Genomic DNA, 22847 nt, shown 5'->3' on the forward strand with positions numbered 1-22847 from the left:
GTGTCCCCTCGGCGCCCCGCGTCTCCGCGGCCCGACCCCGCTGGGCTTCCTGCTCGCGCCGCCGGGACTTCCTCCCCGCAGTGCCCGGGTGGCCACCCGGGCGCCAGACCCGGAGGCGGGGAACCCGGGGACACGGGCAGGGCGGGGGGGGGGGCTGGGGCGAGGAGAGGGGAAGACACCCTGGAGCCGGGAGGGGCAGGCGCCCCGGGTGGACCCCCGGCTGGAGAGGAGGGGGTCCTTGGACCCGGGGCCGGGGCAGTTCTCCAGGCTCCGGCTCTCAGGTCCTCTCCGCGGACGCTCGCGGCCAGCGTCGCCGGGGGTGGAGCGCGGCCCTGCTCCATCCTGCCCCATCCTGACCGTTCGGTGGCGCTCCGCAGTGCGTCTCCACGCCGAGTGTGGAGGCCGCACGGCCCGGCGCGCGTCTGTGGGCGCGGGTGCCCCGCGCGCCCCTCCCGGCGCCCCCGGCCCGCTCGCGGAGGCCGCCCCGAGCGGAGCTTTGTGACGTCAGGCGGCCGGCGGGCCGCGTCACGCGCGGGGCTGACCCGGCGCGGGGCGGGGGCCGGGCCGGGACGCGGAGCATGGAGCCGCGGGCCGGCTGCCGGCTGCCCGTGCGGGTGGAGCAGGTCGTCAACGGCGCGCTGCTGGTCACCGTGAGCTGCGGCGAGCGCAGCTTCGCCGGGATCCTGCTGGACTGCACGAAAAAGTGAGCGGGGGCGGGGGCGCGGGCCCCGGGACGCCCCCGGAATCCCCTCGGGACAACCCCCACCCCGCGCGCGCGCTGGCCCAGGGCCGGGGCTGCTCCGGGGCGGGGCAGCGTGGCGCCGGCGCCCGCTTTCGGTTTCTCCAGCCCCGGGTTCGGGGTGCGCGAGCGCGGCCGCCACTCGGGGGGGAAAAGTGGTTCTCAAAGTCGTCGCGACTTTTCGGGCAGGGGACGGCGCAGCCGGGCGGGAACAGCGGTGGGCGCCGAGCCGGAGCCTGGGCGCGGCGCGTGGAGCCCGAGACCCCGCGCCCACTGCCGCGCCGCCCGGCTCCGAACTCCGCACGTCTGCCATAATTAACGCACTTTTCTTTGTTCAGACTCACTGTTGAATTCGGCTGTCTTCAGAATTGTCATCCGCCGGGGTGGGGGCAGTGGGTTCAGATGCGCTGCCGCGCTTGCCCTGTCAGTTACTCACGAGGTGGGGGCGGTGTGTAATGTAATGCCCCCCCCAAGGAGCAGTCGGGGCTGAGGTGGTAAGGATTGCTAGCTAGCAGTTGTGTCCAGCGGCGGGATTTAAAAACACTGTTTCGGGCTGAGGAGCCCCAGGCAGAACAGGAATGAAAAGATACAAGTTTCAGAGCTGTGCTGAGCTCCCTTCGGGAGCCGGGATTCTCTGCTGGAGGGGTCCCTGGGCAGGCCTGGGGGCAAATCCATCCTGAGAGGCACCTGTGTGCCGGCTGCAGGGATCCCTGCAGCGGAAAGAGTCTCCTGGATACAGTGTCACATGGTAGTGAGCTGTCGCGCAGATAAATGATTAGGCATTAATCAGGCACTAATGTCTTGAGGCTCAGGCTGGGCCTTATTTTGAACCGGGAGCAGTAAACGGCTCCCCTTTGCAAAGGCCCAACTTTTTCCCTCAGTGGAGCCCAGATTTTGTGCCGGCGGCGGGGGTGTGGCAGGAGGACCATCCCCTCTCAACGGCCACTCTGCTGGCATCATCTCCTCATTAGATGTGCCAGAGCCATTTATGTGCAAGTCACGTGATTTAACATATGGCGTCCCAGGTGACTGTCGCCCTGCTCTGCTGCTGCTGCAGAGAGTGCTTGGTGGGACCTAGTGACCCTCCGGGGCTGCAGCATAGCCGCTCGGAAGCCGCCAGCCCTGTCCCTCGGGGCGGCTGAGGGTCCTCTGCCACCAATGGCCACCACTTCCTCCGCCGGCCTGCTCCTGGGTCTGTGCAGGGCTGCACCCCAGCGCTGCCTGTGCAGCCCTGCCTGGCCTTTCCTCCCTGAGAGGGGCCCTGGCAGGAGAGGTCCCCCCGCTCTTCGTGTTCTGTGCTCCCTGACTCAGGGCAAGGGAGGCTGGGGGTGCCGGCAGAGGCTGCCGGCCCCCCGCCCTTGGTCTCTGCCTCCAGGCAGGGTTCCCGTCCCTACAGCCCGTGGCTAACCTGATGTGGAGATCTGCACCCCCCCCACCCGCTTCCCCACCCCCTCGTGGAAGGAAGCAGGCTCTGCTGGGATCCCAGCATGGGAACTGGCAGCTGTAGGACGTGTGGGCGGCAACCCTGCCATGGCCACATAAGGCTGTAACCGGAGCCGCCCACAGAACCAGGAGCTGGGCCTCGGTGGGCACAGCTCTGCTCAGCAGCTCCTCTTTCTGACTTGAGTGGGTCCCCCCGCCCGCCCCCAGTCCCTGAAGAGAACCTGAGGAGAGACCTGGCCTCTCCCAACCCCTCCGGTGTCTGGGCTTGGCCCTGAAGCTGCCCCTGTCCCTGCCCACCCCCCCTCCCCTCTGCGGGGCGCCTCCAGTTTCGTCCCGATCCCAGTTTTCTACCATGATATCGTGAGTTGCAACGCTCGTGTTTACAGCCGGCTTGTCGGACAGGGTCCAGAGGCAGCTTACGACCTGGCCTGGGTGTTTCTGGCAGAGGGGCCCGGCCTCGAGCCTCGGGGGTCCGCAGCACCGACCTGCCTCCCCTGGGGCCGGTCTCTCCTCAGGGCCCACTCCCCTTACCCCGTACGTCACGGTGGCAGGGCCGGTCAGTGAGGCCCCATCCCGGGCGTGGGCACTGACAGGCGGGCAGAGCAGCTGGAAGCTCAGATTGCAGGCGCCTGCCCACCTCCTGGGCCTGTGGGTCCCAGGGCAGCAGGCCGGTGTGCCTGTGGTGCCCCAGCCGGGCGCAGACCAGTCACTGCCACGTGTCAGCACTTCTCGAGCTCGTGGGCAGCCCCCGGGGGCCTAGGAGAACAGAGAGGTCCCCCGGGAGGGGCAGTTCACGCAGCGGGGCCCAGCAAGCAGTGTTCATTTGGGGGCACTGGGGCGGCAGCACCCCTCCCTTGGTGCTCTGGGAGCTCTGGGCTGAGCGTCTGTCTGTCCACGGAGGCCAGGCGAGCCGTGGACCTGCTGGCAGGCCGCTGTGTGGCCTGAAGCAAGGCCCTTGGCTGCCCTGAGTGCCTGTGGCTCCTGCATCCACGTTCACTCACTGAGCACCTACTGTGTGCCGGGGAGTGGCCTTAAGTCCTGGCATAACTGCTGTGGTGCACGGTCCTCAAGTATCTGTGGCGGGCGGTGTTCGTTCTGACACATAACGATGGCCCCGGCCTACCCTGACCCCACAGCTCCGCTCTCCAGGCTGGGGTGCAGGGGAGGCCTCTTGTGGGTGATTTGGGGGTGGACCTCTGGTTGAGAACCTCAGGTGGGGTGTCCCAAAGACAGCAAAGTCGCCGAGTGCTGAAGGGACGGTCTCCCGGTTGGTGGGCACGAGGGCCAGCTGCCTGTCCGGCCTGGCCATCCGAAGCCTCCGGCCTTGGCCTCTAAGTGCGCGTTTCGTAAACTTCCCCAGCGTGAGTCACCCAGCGTGCCGTTATCACACAAGACTCCGGGGCCGCAAAGGTTGGGTACGGGCCTCTGGGACCCACACCCGCCCGGGGGGCTTGGGACCCAGGCTTCTGGACACTCAGCTGGCCAAGAATCCCAGCCATGGCCCGTCCTGGGCAGGAGAGCGCCCCTGCTCCATCCCGGACACGCCCCCTGTCCAGGCCCCACTGGGCTCGTCCTCCCTGCCCTTGGGGAGCTGGAGGGACTGAGGGTGCGCAGTGCATCACAGGGTGGTATGACCTGCAGCCAGTAGGCAGGTGCCTCACCAAGGGACCTGGCCGGCATGGCTGGTCTCTGGAGCTGCTCCACGGAGGGGGTGGGGGCGTGGGCTGGGGGCCTGGCCTTGTGCTCCTGGGAGGAGGGGCGCAGTCACCTGAGTCTTATTGGAATGATGTTGATGGTTCTTCAGCCTTTGGTCCAGGACTCTGGGGGCCAGCTGTGGCCGAAACCCTAGGTTGATACCCACGGGGGAGGGGCAGGGTCCCACGTGTGGCCCTGGACGAGGGGCCACTCTGGCATCCAGGCTGCAAGTCCCCGTGTCATCCTGCTTTCCCCAGCTCCCTGAGCAGAGGTGGACCTCCGTGCACAGCAGCCTGACACCCACCTGCCCCTCCCCTCCCTCGGGGCTCCAGCCCTGCGGCTGTCTGTCGGCAGGGCTTTGGGAGAGAGAAACGGCGTACAGCCTGGCCAGCCGCAGGGTGGGCCTCGTCTCGGGACCGGACCTGTCTTGGGACTGACTTCAGCCTCTGCCCACAAGGTACCTGCTGCACGAGGCTGCCCTAGGCACCTGGCCCTGGGCTTTGGCCCGCAGGATGTTTCTGTTCCGGAGCCACGTCTTCTCACCTCTTTACAGGACACCAGGGTGGCCTCTCCCTGTGGGAGGACGAAGAAGGAAGGTCCAGGGCAGATGGGGACCTGGCCGGGGCCAGAGGCTGCCAGTGGGCACCAGAGACGCTTGGGCCCCAGGCCTGCCGGGACGGTGGGGGTGGGGCGGCCGCAAGCTCTGGCAGGCGGCAGGGCCCCTCCTAGCCGTGGGCCCGTCCAGGCCCGCTGCTCTCGGAGGGGCGCTAGGCTGGAGGCACAAACGAGCCCCAGGGACGTGTGGGAGCCGAGGCTTGGCCACTGGTGTCCCACGGAAGACTGCAGGCCAGGCCGCTTCTCTCTGGGTCCCTGTGTCCATGCCGGTGGCCGTGCCCTCACCTGGGCAGAGCGGAGGGTGACCCTGGGGACTCTGTCTCCTGTCCCCTTGGGGGCAGAACCGCTCTGCTTTGGGGTCTGATCCCTGTAAGCCTCCTGGCTGAAGCTCCCTGTGCGAACTTCTCGCCCGGGCTCGGCCTCCCCAGCCTCTCCTCAAAGCGCAGGCCACCTGCCCCTCCCCTAGCTCCCCAAGGACGCGGTGCTGAGGTTTGCTCAGGGCCCCTCGGGTTTCCGCGTGGGCACGTTGGCTGGCCTTGCGCTCCCGGTCGAGGCTGGGCCAGGCCCTGGCTCCGCCCGTGAGTCACCCCTGCGGGGCCCTGTGAGTCCAGACCTTTCGCACCGCAGAGGGCAGGACAGTGCAGGCGCCTGGGTCCCTCACGCTGAGCCTGGCAGGCCATCTCTCTGGCTCCAGGGCCACCCCAGCTCTCTGCCTGCCAGGGCCCTGCAGTATCACGTGTGGGGCTCTGCCAGGCCGGCCAGGGCCTCCGTCCCTGGGTTAGGCCCACGTGGGCACAGCCCGGCTTCTCCGAGGGCCACGCCTTGCGCCTGGGGGTCCAGCATGCCCCCCTCGGCGGACAGGTTGCCGAGGTCCTTCCCAGAGAGAGTGGCCTTGGCTGGTGCTATCCCCGCGCCCAGAGGCAGCAGAGCTGGGGCACGAGCACGGACCCCGCCCGTCCCCCGACCCGCTGGTGTCCCTGGTCTCCCTCAGCTTCACTGTCCCATCCGAGAAATGGGAATGATGATGACGGCGCCTCATGGGGCTGTAGACAGAGAACCTGCTTGTGGTCTGCAGCCCGGCAGCCAGGGTCCCGCTGGCCCTGTTTACCCACCGGCAGGCGTGGGTGTGGCCTGGGCAGGGCAGCAGCTCTGGGAAGGAAGTGTCCGAGTCACGGGGCCCGCCGTGGCAGCCGCAGTGCCATTCCACCGGGCCGTCTGCAAGGAACCTCCCCCTCTAGGCTGCAGCCACAGCCCTGTGGGCAGAGGGGGCATGCATACCAGGGCACGGCTCACAGCCGAGGCTGCCTCCCAGTTTGATCTGCCTGGGCAGGGCGGCGTCGACTGCCAGACCCTGTCTGCGTCTGGTGGGTGCAGACCCAGCCCACCCAGGGCCCCACAGCTTACTGCTGTGGCTCAGGTCAGGGCCTGGGTCTCTGGCCGTCCTGAACATGCAGAGACCCCCTGAGGGCTGTGTGTGATCAGTGGGGCGAAAAGCTCCCTGAATGGGCCACAGCTGCAGTCTTCAGGGCCACCTGTCCCCAGCCTGTGTGCGCAGAGAGGTGGCCAAGGAGACTGCAGAGCCCCCCGGGCCGGCTGGCCGAGGGCACAGTCCAAGCCTAGGAGGGTCCTGGAGGGCAGGTAGGTTGGGGGGTGGGGGATGACGGGAAAGGGGCTGCCCAGGGGTCCTGCTCCTGGGGTCCCTGGGCCCCAGCTGGCAGGAGGGGCTCTGCACCAGCACAGGCAGGCTGACTGGGGGCACAGGCCAGGCTACGGGGGTGCCGTGAGGAACAGAGCCCTAGGAGGGAATACAGGCTGGGTCCTAGTGGGGTGACAGCCCAGGGGCCTGGGAAGGTGGAACGGGGTGCAGATGAGAGGGGGGTGTCAGAGTGAGCCCCCAGTTCATGGCCTGGGTGCCTGTGAATGGTGGGCAGGAAGTGGGTTTTGGGGAGGCCTTGGGAGAAACCCTGCAGCCCCAGATATGTGATCCAGCCTGGTGTGTGGGCCCCCGGTGCGCGTGTGTGCACACGTGTGTGGATGCACGCTTGCACGCATGTGCGTGGGGTTAGTTTGCCAAATTCTCAGCCTGTTCCGAATGCCCACGAGGGGCTTGTTGAAGGGAACGAGCCAGGTGCGGGGTCCAGTGCCCGCTCTGATGCCTGGGACTCGGGTGAGGTTTGGTGACACACCAGCCTGTCACGCCCCTGGGTGGGGGCTTGTCGCCCACACCTGGGCACAGGCAGACTTTTTCCGTGAAGGACTGGTGGCCATGCGGTGTCTGTCACAGGTGCTCAGCAGTGCCGCAGGGGCCCTGCATGGGCAGCGGGCGTGGCCGTGTGTCAGTCACACCTGACTTACAAAACCTGGTGGCTGACTTGGCCTGGGGGCCGTGGGGTGTGGAACCTCTGTGCCCAGTGCCTGACCCGGGGCTGGTGAGAGGGCGGCTGACAGCCAGGGCATGATCCTGGGACCCCCTTTCCCACCCCTGTTCCCCTGAAAGTCTCCGCCCATCCTGGTTTGGAAGTCATACATGCCTGTTTCCCGTGGTGGCTGCAGGAGCCGTGAGACATGCCGCGTGCGGCCACCACTGACAGACGTGGTCTGTGGTTCTTGTTGTTGCCATTGGTCGGCTGGGACTTGGGGGCCTGTGGCTGCGGGGCCGCAGTGGGTGCCAGTCTGGTGGGAACGGCTTGGTCCTTCCAGGGAGAGGGGCCCTTGAAGAGCCACATGCCCACGGGTGATGGGGAGGGGGGGAGGGGAGGGATCGCAAGGGCTGCCCCCCACCCAGCGCAGAATCCCACCTCACAGGGGACCAAGTCCCCTACTGCTGGCCTGTGGCTGGACGCTCCCCGCTAGGCTACTGCCATCTCTCTTTCTCTCTCTCTTCCTGTACTCCTCCCCCTCCCCTCTTCTCCGTCAGTCATGGTCACAGGTCACAGGTCACAGGTCAGCCATCTGAATGAGCTGCATCCTCCCTGGCCAAGCAGAGGGCAGGTGGCCGTGGCCCTGGTTTGCTGGACCCTGTAGACGCAGAAGTCATTTTTGAGAAATGACTTTGAGAAACAGCAAAGCTCACTTATCTTTTCTCCTCTGATTGAATTACAAAAGGGAGGGAGACACTGAGATACAATATTCTAATCCTCGTTTCTCTCAACTTGGCTAAAAGTCTGTTCTGTGCTTTAAAAAAAGTGAAAACTAACAGCTTTCAGCTAAAGCAGTTCTTGCAAGTTAAATCGCACGTGTTTAAAGTTATGTGTGTCGCCGCCGAAGAAAGGTGTCGCCTGATTGGCCTTGGTTTTCCTTACTTGGAGCAAATGTGTTTTCCTGTGGCTCCCAGGGCAGCTTGCTGGCCAGATGTGACTTCCCGACATTCCCAGCGCGGGGCCTGGGGGGTGACGGTCATTGGCTCTAGAAGGGCGCTTCTCCCAAGCTATTTGATGCTGGGACATCCGAGTGGAGGCTGCCGGCCCCGAGCTTCCCGGGGAGAGAGTCCCGCCTGGGGGGCCCCGGAGGTGCCGGCCACACGCTCAGGCTCAGCTGTGGGTCCTCGCGGGAGGGGGGCCTCCTGCTTTCTCTGGCCCCTTCCCACGGGTCACGTGGCCTTATCAGTGCCGCCTGGCCCTCTGTGTCCTGGAGCTGGAGGTCCTGAGGGAAGGGGCCAGGAGTGCTGGCAGGAGGGGTGGTCCTTCCAGGTTGTGGTGGGCAGGGGCGGCCTGAGTGATGCCCTCACCTGAGAGCCGTGGAAACAGGTGGGCCCAACTCAGCATTCAGGAGGGAGCGGGCTCAGTTTGGTGGCTGACCCCTGTCCTTGCTGGGCCTGGCCACGAGTGGCCCCCACCCCCAGACACACGTCTGGCACCTGGGACCCCGGTCCTGTGGGCTGTCCTGGGACTGGGGGTCCTCCCAGGGACACACGTGGGGTCTTCCCTCTGGGAGTGCTTCCCTCAGGGAGGAGGGGCCTGAGCGGGTGAGGCCTGTGAGTAAGGGCCGCTGGCCACACAGCAGCCGGCCCCCCGCAGGCCTGGTCAGGCCCGTCCCAGGAGCCAGACCCCGTCCCCAGGCTTCCCGGGCCCCAGGCCTGCACTGGGTCCTGGGAGGCCTCCAGCTTCGAGCCCGCATTCGCCTTGTTGCCACGAAGTGCGGTGTGGGTGCTCGGTGCTGTCGGGCCATCAGTCTCCATGCGGGCGGGTCGCGTGACTTCGGAGCACAGCGGGCAGCTGGGATGCCCCCGGGGCATGTGCCGGGCCCTCCGGAGTGGGGTCTGCTCACGGCGGCGTCCTCTCTGTCCTGACCACCCCTTTCTGTCTCCCCACCACCAGGTCTGGCCTCTTCGGCCTGCCCCCGTCAGCTCCGCCGCCCCAGGCCCAGGACCCGCCTGTCAACGGCTGCCACGGGCCGGCCCCCATGGAGGGCGACACAGAGGTGATGCAGCTGGGGACAGGCCCCCCGCCACCTCCCAGTGGGGACCAGGCCCCTGGGACCGCCAGCCCCGAGCCGCCCCTGCTGCCCGCCGGAAGCCTGCCCCCGTTCCCGCCCTATTTTGAAGGCGCCCCCTTCCCTCCCCCGCTCTGGCTGAGGAACACGTACCGGCAGTGGGTGCCGCAGCCGCCCCCCCGGGGCATCAAGAGGACACGGAGGCGCCTGTCCCGCAACCGCGACCCTGGCCACCTGGCCCTGAGTCCCATCCGCCTGCGGCCCCGCCAGGTGCTCTGCGAGAAGTGCAAGAGCACCCTGAGCCCCCCAGAGGCCAGCCCCGGCCCCCCAGCCCCCCCACAGCCGCGCAGGGAGCCCCGAAAGCCCGAGGACCCCAACGGTGGGGGTGACACCACCGCCAAGAGGAGGAAGAGGGAGAGGCGGCAGGAGGCGCGGGCCCGGGTCCCCCGGAGCCCGGTCATCAAGATCTCCTACAGCACGCCCCAGGGCACCGGCGAGGTGGTGGAGATCCCCTCCCGCGTGCACGGCTCGCTGGAGCCCTTCTGCCCCCCGCAGGCCCCGCCCGGAGGCCCGGACCCCGAGGCGCCTGCCTCCATCCCCAAGCTGAAGCTGACACGGCCCCTGCCCCCCAGCGCTGCCCCGCCGCCCCCCAAGATCCGCCTGAAGCCCCACCGCCCGGGGGCTGGCGAGCAGGAGCCCGTCTACAAGGCCGAGCTGGTGGAGGAGCTCAAGGGCTGTGGCCGCGGCCCCCGGGCCGGCTCACCCGCGCCCCTGGCTGACGGCTCTGCCCGCTCTGGGCTGGCGGACTCGTCTTCTGGAAGTTCCGGCGAGGACGACGACTGCAAGGGGTGTCCCCGAGGCGAACACGGGCGTGACGGCCTGGCTTTTCTCGCCGCCTGCCCCCGGAGAACTGGCTGTGCCAGCGTGTCGGTGTGCAGCAGCGACAGCCTGGACGAGTCCAAATCGTCCAGCTCGGAAGTGACGTCACCAGACATGTGTGACCTCTCGTCTGGCGACGGTGCGTCTGTGCCGGCCTCGTCCAAGGACGCGCGGCCGACGGTCCCACCCCTGACGGTCAGGCTGCACACGCAGAGCGTCTCCAAGTGCGTTACCGAGGATGGAAGGACCGTGGCCGTAGGGGACATCGTGTGGGGTAAGGTTCATGGTTTTCCCTGGTGGCCAGCACGTGTCCTGGACATCAGTCTTAGCCAGAAGGAGGACGGCGAGCCCTCCTGGCAAGAAGCGAAAGTCTCATGGTTTGGTTCTCCAACTACATCGTTCTTGTCTATTTCAAAACTCTCCCCTTTCTCTGAATTTTTCAAACTGAGATTTAACCGTAAGAAGAAGGGGATGTATCGGAAAGCTATAACAGAGGCTGCCAATGCCGCCCGACACGTGGCCCCGGAAATAAGGGAGCTCTTAACCCAGTTTGAAACGTAACTCGGGTTCCGACCAGGTGAGTGTGTGCGCGGAGGGCGGCCTCTCTCCGGCCGTCCCAAGCCCGTGTCTGCATCTGGGCTGTCCCTCCGCCCTGGGCCTCGGTGAGCCAGGGGGACGTGGACGCCCCTGGCCATCTGGCTCGCTGCTCCGAAGGGGGCCGTCTGGACAATCGCCCCGCTTGCTGTCAACATTGTCCAGCGTTTTGATTCACAGAAGAGGTGCTTTCAAAGCAGGCGAGTCGTCAGCCACCTGTTCAGAGAACAGAGCTAGTTTGTGTTTTGCGGCCATTTTGCAAAGGACCGTAAAAGGTCTCCTTGCTCTTTTCGTTTGCCTTCGGAGAAAGGAGAGGGTTTCAAAGGTGGCGGCTCTGACTGAGGGGGCGGTGGTGAGCGCAGTGGGGGGCTTTCTCTGTTACTCACTCTTCCCAGGCTGCAGCCGGGGCCTCCCTCCCTCCCCTCCCCAGCCTCCTGCTTGCAGGTGCGTCCAGGGGTCTGACTTTGCCCAAAGGAGGAAAGTCACCGAGCTGCCTGCCCTCAGAGGTAGCGCCTACGGCCCAGCGCTGCTCTGCTGCTGCCAGTGGGGGCTCCCCTCTGTCAGCCGGCACGTGGGTCCTGGACATTGGTGCCCGGGGGCTCCAGGCTCCCGGTGGCGGGGCCGGTGCTCTGGAATCTTTCCCTGGGCCAGTGCCTCGCCCTCTGTCTCTGCCCCCAGGAGACCTTTGTAGGATCCCAGCCACAGGCCTTATGGAGCCTCTGTGGGGTTGGGGGTGTCACCACCTGGGGTTGGAAGCCTCACCTTGCGCAGTTGCCGTGTCACCAGGTGGGGTGGGGCATCACCGTGTGGCGTGTCTGGCGGGGTGTCCGGAAACGGCCGAGGGGCTGAGGGCGTCTGCCGTGAGCTTCCCCTGGGCCCCGAGGTGCAGGGAGATGTGGGTGTGCTCTCATCTGGTGGCTGCCACCAGCTCTGGCCTGGGCAGCGGGGTGTGTCCAGCGGGTCACTGGCACTGGTGGCCACTCTTCCCAGGTCTGACTGCCCCCTCTGTCCTCCCCTGGTTGGTCCCGGGCAGGCCATGGTCCCCCGAGGCTCCAGGCCGCCTGGGTGGACCAGAGGGGACATGACAGGGTCCCCTGTGAGGGGCAGCCTGTGGGGTCAGTGCTCTTCCTGGCCCAGTGGCCTCGTGCTCACGCCCACAGAAGCAGACGGCATGGCACGGGGCTGGCCCGGAGGACGAGCTGGGCCTCTGCCTTCACCTCCGGACCCTCGGGTGACCTTGTGTGGCCTGGCTGCCCTGCTCACCCACCTGTCTGTGCCAGTTTCCCGGGTGACGTGAGTTTTCAGGGCTGGGCAAGCCCAGCTCACGTGGCTGGGGAGGGGCTTTGTGGAGTGCTGGTGCCCGCTCCCTGCTGTGCCGGGTCCAGCGGGGTCCTGAAGAAGCAGTGATGAGGGGCACGTCTGGGCCGGGGTCCCTGCCGGGGCTCCTGAGGCCTTGTCCCCACCCCTCCCCCACCTGCTTCCCACGTCACCTCCAGCATGGCTCCCCGGATTCCGGGCACGAACTTCTCCTGTTGGGAACCAGGCACATCCCCCGTCAGTTCTGGCCTTCGTGTTGGGGCGTGGGCGTGGCACCGACCTGGGGGCATCCAGGCAGCTAGGGTCTCAGGTGAGGGCGGCCAGCTCACCTGAGGGGCAGCGGTCCAGAGAGAGTCCAGATGCCCTGGCATCGGGCTTCCTAGGGCATCTCCCTGCTGTGGCCAGGCTGAGGGACAGCCCTGGCTGCGGCCACGTCCGCTGGCCTGGGGACCACCGGGGATGGGGGGGCCCTGCCTCTCTCTGTGCCCTTCTGCTCCTGGCCCCGCCCCTCTGCTCACAGGGCCCAGCCGTCTTTGGCCTGGTGTCAGGCAGCTTGCCCACGTGCCCCTGCTGTGGGCAGAGGCAGCCCCGTGGGTTCAGGGCTCTGTATCAGGAAGCAGAGGAGGAATCCCGCCGGACGGGTTTGCCTGCTGCGGGGCCTGTGCCCCCGCCCCCGCGGGGTGTGGGGCTTTGGGGGCGCGGCGGGGCGGCCTGGATCCTCTCGGCGCCAAAGCACCAATGGTTTAGGCTGATGGGCTTCTGGGTTTTGTTTCTTGAGGCTTAAAGACTGAGCTGAGGTTGTGCCAGCCAGTGGCTGATCTGCTGGCGTCAGCAAGCCTGGGCCTCGTGCTCAGGTGGGGTCCGCGGTCTCCTGGTGGACAAGTTTGCTTGCAGGTGTCAAGTGTCTGGGGAGCAGCCGTCGAGGCTGCTCCTTGCAGGGGAAGCAGGGGACTGCCCTCACCGGGGAAGGTGGGCTTCCCCAGACAAGCTGAGGGCTGCGGGGCTGGTGCAGGAGGGTCCCGGCAGAGCTTGGGTGAGGTGCTTGCTGGTGGCAGTGCCCCGTGGTGGTGCTGAGGTAGGGGCCAGGGTCACCAGCACCCGGGCACGTCCTGGCAGGAGGAGGGACCTCCCAGCGGGCGTGGGTCCCCCGGGCCCCCCACGGGAGGGCTGGGAGGCTGGCACAGGGCCCTGGAGCTCGGCCGGGAGGCCTGCTGGGGAAGGTGGTTCTCCCGGCCCCACCCACCGGCCACCCCGGCCTGGCCCAGCTGACCCTGCAGACACCTGAGGACGGCTGAGGCGGTGCCAGGGGCTCCTTGGGATTTGGGCTGTCCGTGCTGCCCGCAGGTGTGTCAGGAGAGTCTCAGCAGATGTGGGGCTGGGCCCCTTCCACGGGCGTGTGCCCAGCACCTCTTCCCCGAGAGACTCTGCCCCCTTTGCAGGGCTGCTGGAGGCTCGGCTAAGAGGTGGGTGCCCACGCGGACGTTGTGAGAGTTGCGGAGCCGGCCTGGGGCCTGGCGGCCAGGGCGCTGGGGAGAGGCCAGTGGGGCTGGCTGGGCACAGGGGCTCTGAGCAGGCACCGCCCCCAGGGTGCTCGTGTGCCCCGTTGGGGCGCATCTCCCGAGGGCTCCGGGCCCTGCCCTGGCCCCAGCAGGCTGGCGACTCTGAGCCCCCGTTTCCCCATCTGTCTCCGGGTAGGGGGGGAGTGAGGGGACTTGTCTGCAGCCGGCTTTCCAGCTCTGCTTTCCCGGGGGTCCTCCCATGTCCCCCCGGGGTGGGGCCGGGGTCGTGCTCCTGACTGGATGGGCTGGGCAACTCCTGCTGCCCACTGGTCAGGGGGGCGAGGGTCCTGCAGGGGGGACAGGGATGCCCTGAGTGCGGGGCTGGCCCCCCAACCTGACAGGTGACAGCGACTCCTCCCGGGGGTGGTGTGACCCCAGGCCTCTTCCTCTCAGACCCGGTTACGTGCCTCTTCTCTCCCCACCCACCCACCCACCAAGGGGTCGGCCTACCGAGGACTGAATGCTCTGCTGGATGGGGGACAGAAGTGTGCAGTCACCGAGGCCTTTGTCTGGGGGGCTGGGGAGAGGGCTGTGACTCAGAGTCCCCAGATTCGTGCATAATCACACACAGGAATGTGCTGAGGGGGGACAAGGGCCTCCCAGCAGAGTGTCTGGTGAGGAAGCTGATTTGGACTGGGGATCTGGGAAGGCTTCCTGGAGGAGGTGACATATAGCTGAGATTAGAACAGTGGGCTAATCATGAGCTAATAGGGTGGGGATGAGCATCTGAGGATGCAAAAGGAGCAGCACGTGCTGGGGCCCGTGGCAGAAGGAAGGTGGGCATGTCCTTAGGGGTGGGGAGAGGCCCAGTGTGGGCCTGGTGGCCTGAGGCCCCAGCTGTGGCCTTATCCTCAGAGTAGGGGTGCCATGGGAGAACTTCAAGCAGAGGGTGGATGGTCCTGTGCTCTGGGACAGCAGTGTGATGGGGGCCGGAGGCTGGAAGGATGTGCCAGAGGATGGAGGCTCAAACAAGGATGGGGCGTCAGAGGGCCACGGGGAGCAGGGGGCAGAGGCCCAGGGGACGGGCTGGGCTGCTGGGAACTCGGGGACCGCCATGCCCCTCGCCGGCCGTGGAGGGGGTACTCCGGTTGCCGGCATGTGAACGCCTGGGTCTCAGCTGGGAGGAGTCTCGGGGTCCAGCCTCAGAGGAGCCTTGGGGCCGAGTGGTGGATTCATGGGATGACATGGGTGAGGACGAGGCCGTGGGTGAGCACAGATGGGCTGGGGCCTCGCCCAGCCCGCGGGCACCACCCAGGTGAGGGCAGGTGGTGATGGAGCCGTCCGTTACCAGGTGCACGGTCACTGGGAGCGCACCCCAAGGGCCTGGGAGGTGCGGTGACGGGTGCTTCGGTGTCCTGGGAGCCGTGACGGCTCAGAATGCCACCCAGTGTCCCAGCCTCTCAGCTCAGTGGGAAATTCACAGGCCCTGTGTGAGCTGGGAGGGTCCAGGGCTGGGGTCAACCTCCCGTGGAACCGCAGGGGCCCTGGCCCCTTCCCTTCCTGCCCGAGTGGCCGGGCCGCTGGCCAGCAGGGAACTTTCGGGGCTCACTCCGCGGGCAGCTCCGAGCGCTGGGTTTTTTGGTTTCTCTGAGTGGAGGGCACCCTTGGGGTGAGCCTCGTCCCCGATGAAACTTCCTGTGGCGCTGGTACAAATGACCTCACGCTGGGCATTTGGAAACAACGGAAATCTCTTCCTATGGTTCTGGAGGCCAGAAGCCCGAAGTCAAGGTGCCGGCAGGGCTGTGCTGCCTCCGAGCCTCCAGGGGAGGGTCCTTCCTGCCTCTTCCAGCTCCTGGGGGCTCGGGCGCTCCCGGGCCTGTGGCCGCATCATGCAGCCTCTGCCTGCCCGGTGACAGGGGCCTCTCTGCTGTGACGCGTCCTCCCTGCCGTCCTCCATGAGGACCCTGTGAGGCGTTTATGGGCCACCTGCTTAGTGCAGCCTGATCTGCTCATCTCAAAGCCCTCATTCCATCACACTGGCCACACCTGTCCCATGGAAGGTGACGGCCCGGGTTCCATGGTCGGGGCCCCACTCGCCTGCTGCGTCCTTTGCCCACTCGGCAGGCCCGTATGGGTCCACGCACAGCGCGTGCGGGGAGGCCGTGCACGGAGGCCGTGCACACGGGCCAGCGGCGGCACCAGGGCCGCTTTCGGCTTCCCAAGGTGACTCTCCCGGGAAACAGAGACATCCGCGGGAAGCCAGCCCGGACCCGTGCTGCCCGGCTGTGGCGGCCGCCTGCCCCGCCCCCCCGGGAGTGCTGACTCGGCGCCCAGTTCCCCAGCGGAGGCGTCCAGATCCCGTCTCCAGGGGCCACTTCCCTTCTGTGCCTCTTCTAGAACGGTATCCTCAAGGCGAATGCCCCAAACGGGCTTTTCTCTCTTCCAGTGCTAAATAAAGATGTACTTCTGCTTCTCAGCTGACTTCCGCGTTGCTTTCAGGGAACTCAGGTCCTCTGTGAGGGTTGTAATTATTTTGTTCCAGAGGAAACTAAGGCCTGTAATTCCGAGGCTGCTGCAGGGGCTCAGGCCCCGCCCCCTCCCCGCCGTGTCCCCAGGTGGGTGCGCCGGGACACAGGCCCGGTGTGTGCACTTGCTCTGCTGGGGTCCCTGGCGGGGGTGGGGACTTCTCCCAGCCGAGGGGAGGGGCTGCGGGCCCCCTGGGCTGGGCCTTCCAGGCCCCATGCTGCCCCTCCCACTGGTGAGATGCCTTAACCACTCTTGGCCAGGGGGCCCCACTGCCAGCTCCAAGTACTCGTCCCTGTTCCTGTCCTGCTTCTTCTCCACTGGACGGAGCACCCACCCCAAGGTAGGAGGTCCCAGAGCACACGGGGAGGGGCCTGAGCTCTGCACTCCTGCGCCGGGGGACTGGGGTGCGACCCCTCCGTGGGACGGTGGCCCCTCAGCTGCCCGTCGGGAGGCCCTTCTGTCCTGGTGACCTGATCAGGCCGTCCTGCAGTAACACTTTGGTCACCTTTAGATGAGCTCTTACAGAACATATGGACGCGCGTCTGAGTCGGTTCCCGGCACCCTCCGGAGTGACCAGCGTGTCTGCCATAAACATGGTGGACACCTCTCAGTCCAGGCGAATGTCCTTTTTGACGCCGGATCGTCCCGTTGTTGGCCGTGGGCTCATCGGCTCATGAGTCCGCCTGACGACCACGGGGTCTCTGGCAGCGGCCTTGCTTTCTGCCAGGACTCGGGATTCTGTGTCACCGTGGGCATTTCTGGCCCAGACCCAGGGTCAGCCGTTTCCCGAGGAGTCCCGGGTCCTCTCAAGGGGACTGGTACCCAGCCGCCATCCTGCCTGGGTGCAAGGCGTGCTGGCTGCCGGGGTCACACTGTTCCCAGGTGGTTTCTTAGCCTTTGCAGTTAACAGACCTTGGAATTTCTTTCAGGAGAAAAGAAATCATGACTTCACACTGATTTTTCTAATTCAGATTTTATACTTTTTCAACTTTTATATTCACATCTCTCTCTCCTTATACTGAAGATCTTGGTTCTTAGTGATGTTAACACGATAATTTTACATGTAAAAGTTAATATATGTAAAATATTTAATATATGTAGAGTCCATCACGTATGTAATCGTTTTAGACAGTGATGCCACCAGCTCCCCCGTGGGCCAGCGCCAAGCTTTGCTTGCAGGCCTTTGGTCCCCGGGCTCTGGCTTTCTGGGGGGCATGTCAAATTCCTGTTCCAGAGTTATCGAGACGGCACCACCTCCGCGGTTGTCACGGCCTCAGGCACCGTTGGGGTCACTGAGCTCCTTTTTTCGTCCCATCTGTAGAGATTCCTTTACATTTTGACTCCGTGCACATTTCCGGGGGGTCCCAAGTCAGCCTGAGCATATCGTCCCGGCCCCTCCGTGCTGACCTCCTCCTGCAGGCCTCCGTTCTGCTGTGTTCGCTTGTCCTTGTGTTTGCAACAGAAGCAGACACGCAGGGCGCCCCTCCCCAGCTCTCGGCTCCGTGTGGCAGAGCTGCAGTGCCGCCCACTCTGTGCCCAGTGGCCACCTCCTCAGGGACTCTCTCCTGAGCACCCCGTGTACGGCTGTGACCCCAAGGAACCCCCAGAGCTTGGGATTCTCCATCCCAGCATCTCTGTTTGTCACGGCTCCTTCACAACCCACTCCTTCGTTCTTTGCTGTTCTGTTTGGGGTCTCCCCTTTGAGGAAGTAAGTTCCTGCACACCCAGACCCACGCGCTGCCTGGCACACGGTGACGCACACGGGGGCCCAGCCTGCTGGGGGCCTGGGCGCGGCCCTCCTCCGCCCTGCCCTGCGCCAGGTTCACGGCACTCTGCACGCCGGGCTGCATCGCCGGGAGGGGGCCCATGGTGCCCTGTCCCACAGGTGGGGAGACTGGCCCCCAGGGAGGCACAGCTAGGGTTTGCTCCCAGGCCAGGCTCTCCCCTGTGCATCCGGCAGCCCCTGGCCCTGGAGAGGCAGAGCCGGATGCCTGACGCGTGCCTGCCCCCCCGCCCTCAGCACCTCGGGCGAGGGGAGATGCTCCCCAGCTGTGGAGGAAGGGGCCTGGGAGGATGGCCTGGCTCCGGGCGGGTTGGCATCTGCCCCATCATGCCTCTGGGTTAAGAACCCTGAGCTGGAGGTGTCCACACCCGGTGTACACAGCAGATCTGGATGGAGGGGGCGGTGCTGGCTGGAAGGAGGGGCTGCCTGGGCCTCTGGAACAGGAGGTGGGCCACGTGTCCCCTCCACGTGTATCCTGGGGAAATGTGGGCCACGTGTCAACCCCTGTGTATCCTGGGGAAACGACGTCAACAACAGCTCTCTAGCGCTCCATCCCGGAGGATCTGGCGTTCCTGGGAACTGTCCCCTTCCCCTCCCTGTGTCTGGGCCAGGGTCTCACCAGACCTGGTGCAGTCTGGGTGTGGCTGAAGGGGCCGCGGGACCAGGCGGGTGACTGGGGAGCTGGGTGTTCAGGGCCATGGCCAGCGCCTTGCTGGGCTCCGCTGGGTTGAGGGAGCGGTTTTCCTGAGCCACGCTGGATGGCCCGGCGTGCGTGGCCTGTGGAAGGTCGTGCGCCTGCAGGGCTGCCGTGGGCCGCCTCCCCAGGTGGCGTCGGCGATGCCGGGCCGCAGCTGCCTCCCTTTGCTTCCTTCTTCTTGAGGCTCCACGGTTCCCACTTCCAGCGGTGGCTGCTTTGTTTCTTTCTCATGAGACGCTGATGTCACGGCATTTCGGAAGGCTGTGGTTTGGGGAACAGGCCTTGTCCGTCTGGTCTTGTGCTGTGCTCAGTCGGCCTGGTCATCATCCCGCAACCCAGGCCCTGTCGTGGAGGGAGGGGAGCCCCCCATCCCCCCATCTTCTCAACAGGCCCCCGGTCTGCAGGCAGCTTAGCCCCATGAGGGAGCTGAGCCCGGGGGGTCTGACCGTCCTGTGTGGGGAATGGGCTGGGGGCCGCTTTCCAGGCTGGAGACCCCAGGTTGGGATGTACTGCTGGGAGCCCAGGGTGGTGTGGCCTCTGCCCCACGGCACCCTCACTGGGAGACCCGGCTCATGTGTTGCTCATGAGGTGCATTGGCATGGCCCCGTGCCGGAGGCGCCCTCCCGCTGGGTGCCCTGGTGCCTGGAAGCTTCCCGGTTAACCTGCTCCCGGCAGGCAGGAAGCGGTGGGGTCCGCCGGGGAGAGCCACGTTCGGTGCAGGTGGCGTTCGCCTCCCAGTTCGAGGGGCCTCCGGCATCGTGGCTCCCCCCTCGGACGCCTGGGCCCCCGGGCAGCTGTGGGACCGCGTGGCCTGCCCCTTCCGGTCAGGGCTGGGGCGGACCTGATCCCTGGGGTGCTGGCCACGGGAGGCAGGGGACACTGGGGCGTCGGGGGGCCCTTCCAGGACGCAGGCTAGAGGGAGTGCCACCTCCGGGGATGTGAGGGCTGGAGGGGCCTCCGGGCCAGGACTGCGCTGAGGGCACTGGGGCGATTCTTGGGGAGGGAGGAACTGGCGGGAAGGGGTGAGCAAGCCTTGCTGGGCAGTGGAGTTGGTTCCTAGCCAGTGGGTGTCTTCCTGCTGGGAAGAAAAATGAGCTTCTCTCTACAGGACCACCAGCGGCAGCCTTTTGCCGTGATCTGTGCCCTTCCCATAGTTTCTAAGTGGGGTGGGGGACAGCAGGGCTGGGGCGCTCTGGGGTCAGCTCAGGCTGTCGCGCTGAAGGGACAGGGACCACCCCTCCCAGAGGGAACGTCCCATTATTAAAGAGGGGCCGGTGTGTCCCAGGCAGAGGGCCTGTCTTAGTCTCAGGGGCATTTCCCTGGCTGATCAGTCAAGAAGAAAGTACAGAGAAAGTCCGGGTTTGTCCCCAGAGTTATGAGAACCCCTGCTGTCCTCACAGAGGCCCGGGCCAGCCTGAGGGCTTCCGAGAGCCACCCGCTGGCTGCCCCAGGCAGGGAGGTGGGACAGCCACGGAGTCAAGACCCATCCCCCTGGGGCCTCTGCATCGGCGTTTCTCCTGCCTGACCACCAGGGCTTTGGTCATCGCTGCTGTCCTACGTCCGCGTCCTCTCCGTGCCCCTCACCGCCCCTCCTTGCCTCTCCTGGTGACTCGGGGGGTGGGAGGGCCCGGCAGCCACCACAGGCAGTGAGGACGCTGCCTGGTGTCCGCCCTGTCCTGGGGCACCTGCAGAGAGGAGACTACCAGCATCAGGGAGGGCCTGTCCCCAGGACTGGCATTTGGAGAGGGTATTTGGCGGCTCAGAGAGTTTGGGCCGGAGGCGGTTGGGAATTCGAGAGCAAGGTCCAGGATTCTGTTTTATGGTTTCCGTCTTTTTCTTTGCCAAGGGCAGTGTCCCCGGAAACGTGCTGCTGGCAGACACTGCAGAGCCCTTCCTGGAGCCGACCGTCTGCCCAGCCCAGGGTGCTCCCGGCGGGGGGCAGCCTGTCTCAGGGACTGATGGGCAAGACAGACCCGGCTGTGGGTACTGGGCCCCGGGTCCGGGATCTGGTCCTGGGTTGCGGAGGGCTCTGGGCCCCGGGTCCGGGTGTGGCTTAGTGCGCGTCATGCCCAGAAGCTCCTGCTCTCAGGGGTGCCCTGAGACTGGGACCCGCCGCCCTGGGTGGACGAGTCTCCTTAGCGGGGCCTTAGCGCTACACTCAGGACTTAGAGGTCTTTCCCGTGTTTGCTCAGGGTCCTGCCCGGGCCACATGCCTTGCATCCCTCTGGAGATGGGTCTGGAGCCCCCAGCCCTCTCCATCTGATGCTGAGCTGCTCCTTCGGACCGGCCTGGGGGCCGTGACCGAGCTCCGAGGCGATGGGGAAGCATGGGGCGGGGGGGAGGGTGGCCAGAGAGGGGTCCCTCCTGCACACCCCAAGTCGGGCTCCTGGCCGGGAGCTTTCCTTGGAGGCTTGGGGGAGGAGGATGACAGGTCAGAGCCCGATGACCGGCTGCGCCGGGGCGAGTGTGCGGTCCAGCTTGCTGTGGTCACCACTGATGTTTCTTTCCTGGTCATTGGAATCCTGGGCGCTTTGGATAAGGAGCAGGGCGGCGGCTCCCCTCCCCCACCTGCCAGCCGGGCCGCTGGGCCGCGGGGTCACCGCTTTCAGACCTGGGCAGCAACAGTGACGGAAGAGGACCCCTGCGCTGAGGCTTCGCCAGCCCCTCCGCCGATGCAGGGCTCAGGGCCCACAGGCAGCCTCGGGGATGGTGGAAAGCGTTTGCATTTCTCTGTGCAGATGCAGCTCCTGGATTCTATATTTTAAAAATAAGTGGAATGGGCTTCCCTGGTGGCGCAGTGGTTGAGAGTCCGCCTGCCGATGCAGGGGACACGGGTTCGTGCCCCGGTCTGGGAAGATCCCACATGCCGCAGAGCGGCTGGGCCCGTGAGCCATGGCCGCTGAGCCTGCGCGTCCGGAGCCTGTGCTCCGCAACGGGAGAGGCCACAGCAGTGAGAGGCCCGTGTACAGCAAAAAAAGAAATCTAAAAAAAATTGTAGCTTATCCATGTAGATACTTATGAATATATTTTGTTTTTCTTCAGATCTGTTCTCTGCAGAGTTGAATTTGCCTCATTTGGGGTCGTTTATATATAATCAGTTATTAGTTCCCAGGTCTCTGAGAGAAATCGAAACCTCTCAGTGCCTTCAGACACGTAGGGTGTTTGTTTCAGTTCATGATCACTCTGTGAACGAACTTCCCCAAAACACAGTGACTTCAGACACCTCTGCTTGGTCATTTCTCACGACTGTATGCGCTCCCGGCCAGTGGCGTCGGCCGGGCTGGAGTGGCCTCGCCTGCCCGAGGCCTCGGCCGGGGTGGCCGGCACCTCCCTTTGCATACGCATGCACGCACGCACGCACGTACGCACACACACCCGGGCCCTTCACGTGGCTGGCGTGGCAGTCTCAGGGCATTCGGGGTCTTGTCATAGCAGCTCACGGCTTCCATGACTATAAAAGCAGACGCCCACTCTCGGGGCTGGGCCAGGCTCCGGCTAGCATCTCTCCCTCCTCCTGTGCAGGAGCGCTGCCACCGGTGCGGGTACAACTCCCCTCCTGGGGGGGCAGCAGCCGGCTTTGTGGCCGGCAGCCCCTGTGCTGCGCCTGTTCTCACTGGACTCTAGGCTCCTGGCCTCTCCCTCCCCCTCCTTCCAGGCTCTCTCCTTCCCAGAGCCTCCTGTGACCGGCAGAGCTGCAGTGTGGGGAACACTTACCCCCTGTTTTGGGGGACTTGAGGGGGGCTCCCCTCCCTGAGAGCCCACTGCTTTCTTTAGAGAGGGGTTGGCCCTGAGACGCAGGGCTGAGATGTCTGCTGTCCCTGGTCGAGGATGACCACCTTGTGGTCAGATGGGAGGTGGGGACAAGTCAGGAAGCAGGGCTAAAGCCTGGGCTCCTCACCAACCTGGGAGAGGATTTTCTTGTCCAGGGTCTGCCCTCTGCCCCACCCCCACCCACCCCTGACCCCAAGGGGGTCTCTTTAAGCCAGGAGGGTGCATCTGGTGGTGGGGTGGGGCTCCCAGCTGGGGGCGGGGCTCCAGGGGTGTCAATCACTCCTCATACTGGGGCCTTCTGAGCCTTGAGCCTGGGGCACGTGCACAGCCATCAGCCCCCCAAACCCCGAGCCACTCCCGGCTGGCAGGACCCGGAACCGTTGGCCCGTCTTCAGCCCTTGTGTGCTGGGCCCAAGGCTGCGGGGCTGCAGGACAAGCCTGTGGTCTGGGTCCCTGGGCCACTGAGGATCCTGCACCTTCCCCGGGCAGTTCAGGGCCCCTGGTAGGTAGGGTGGGCATGGGGGGATGCAGGGGTCAGACACCTGCCCTAGGAGAGGGGCAGGAGCACCAAAGGGGGCGGGACTCCTGAGATGGTGAGGGCTGGGTGAAGCTGAGGGAGAGACTCAGGAGAGCTGGGTGGGCGCCCTGGCCCGGTGCTTGGACTCCGAGAGGCCTGCCCCCGGCACTGGACCCTGAGGTAACCTGTGTCCCTTTCTGCTTCCCCCCAGGTCGCAGACAATGAGGGCATGGCTGTTCCCTGCAGCTCCTGACTTCAGGGGTGTCCTCCGCATCCCCGCTCCGTCCCAGGACCCTGCAAGCCTTCTGGCCGGCTGCAGGCGGAGCCCCGGCCCGCGGGCT

The 22847-nt window shown here is 65.8% G+C and overlaps 1 protein-coding gene across 1 annotated transcript; it reads left to right on the forward strand.

Moving 5' to 3' along the window:
• Positions 1-578: 578 nt before the first annotated feature.
• PWWP2B (PWWP domain containing 2B) lies at positions 579-22847 on the forward strand (the record flags this gene model as incomplete). The annotated part of the gene is made up of 3 exons (XM_082673529.1): positions 579-703; positions 8809-10379; positions 22718-22847. The coding sequence occupies 2 exons, from the start codon at positions 579-581 to the stop codon at positions 10361-10363; spliced, it is 1680 nt and encodes a 559-aa protein (XP_082529655.1). The 3' UTR covers positions 10364-10379; positions 22718-22847.

The sequence above is a fragment of the Grampus griseus genome (genome assembly GCF_964374135.1).
Source record: "Grampus griseus genome assembly, chromosome: 16".
Taxonomy (NCBI): domain Eukaryota; kingdom Metazoa; phylum Chordata; class Mammalia; order Artiodactyla; family Delphinidae; genus Grampus; species Grampus griseus.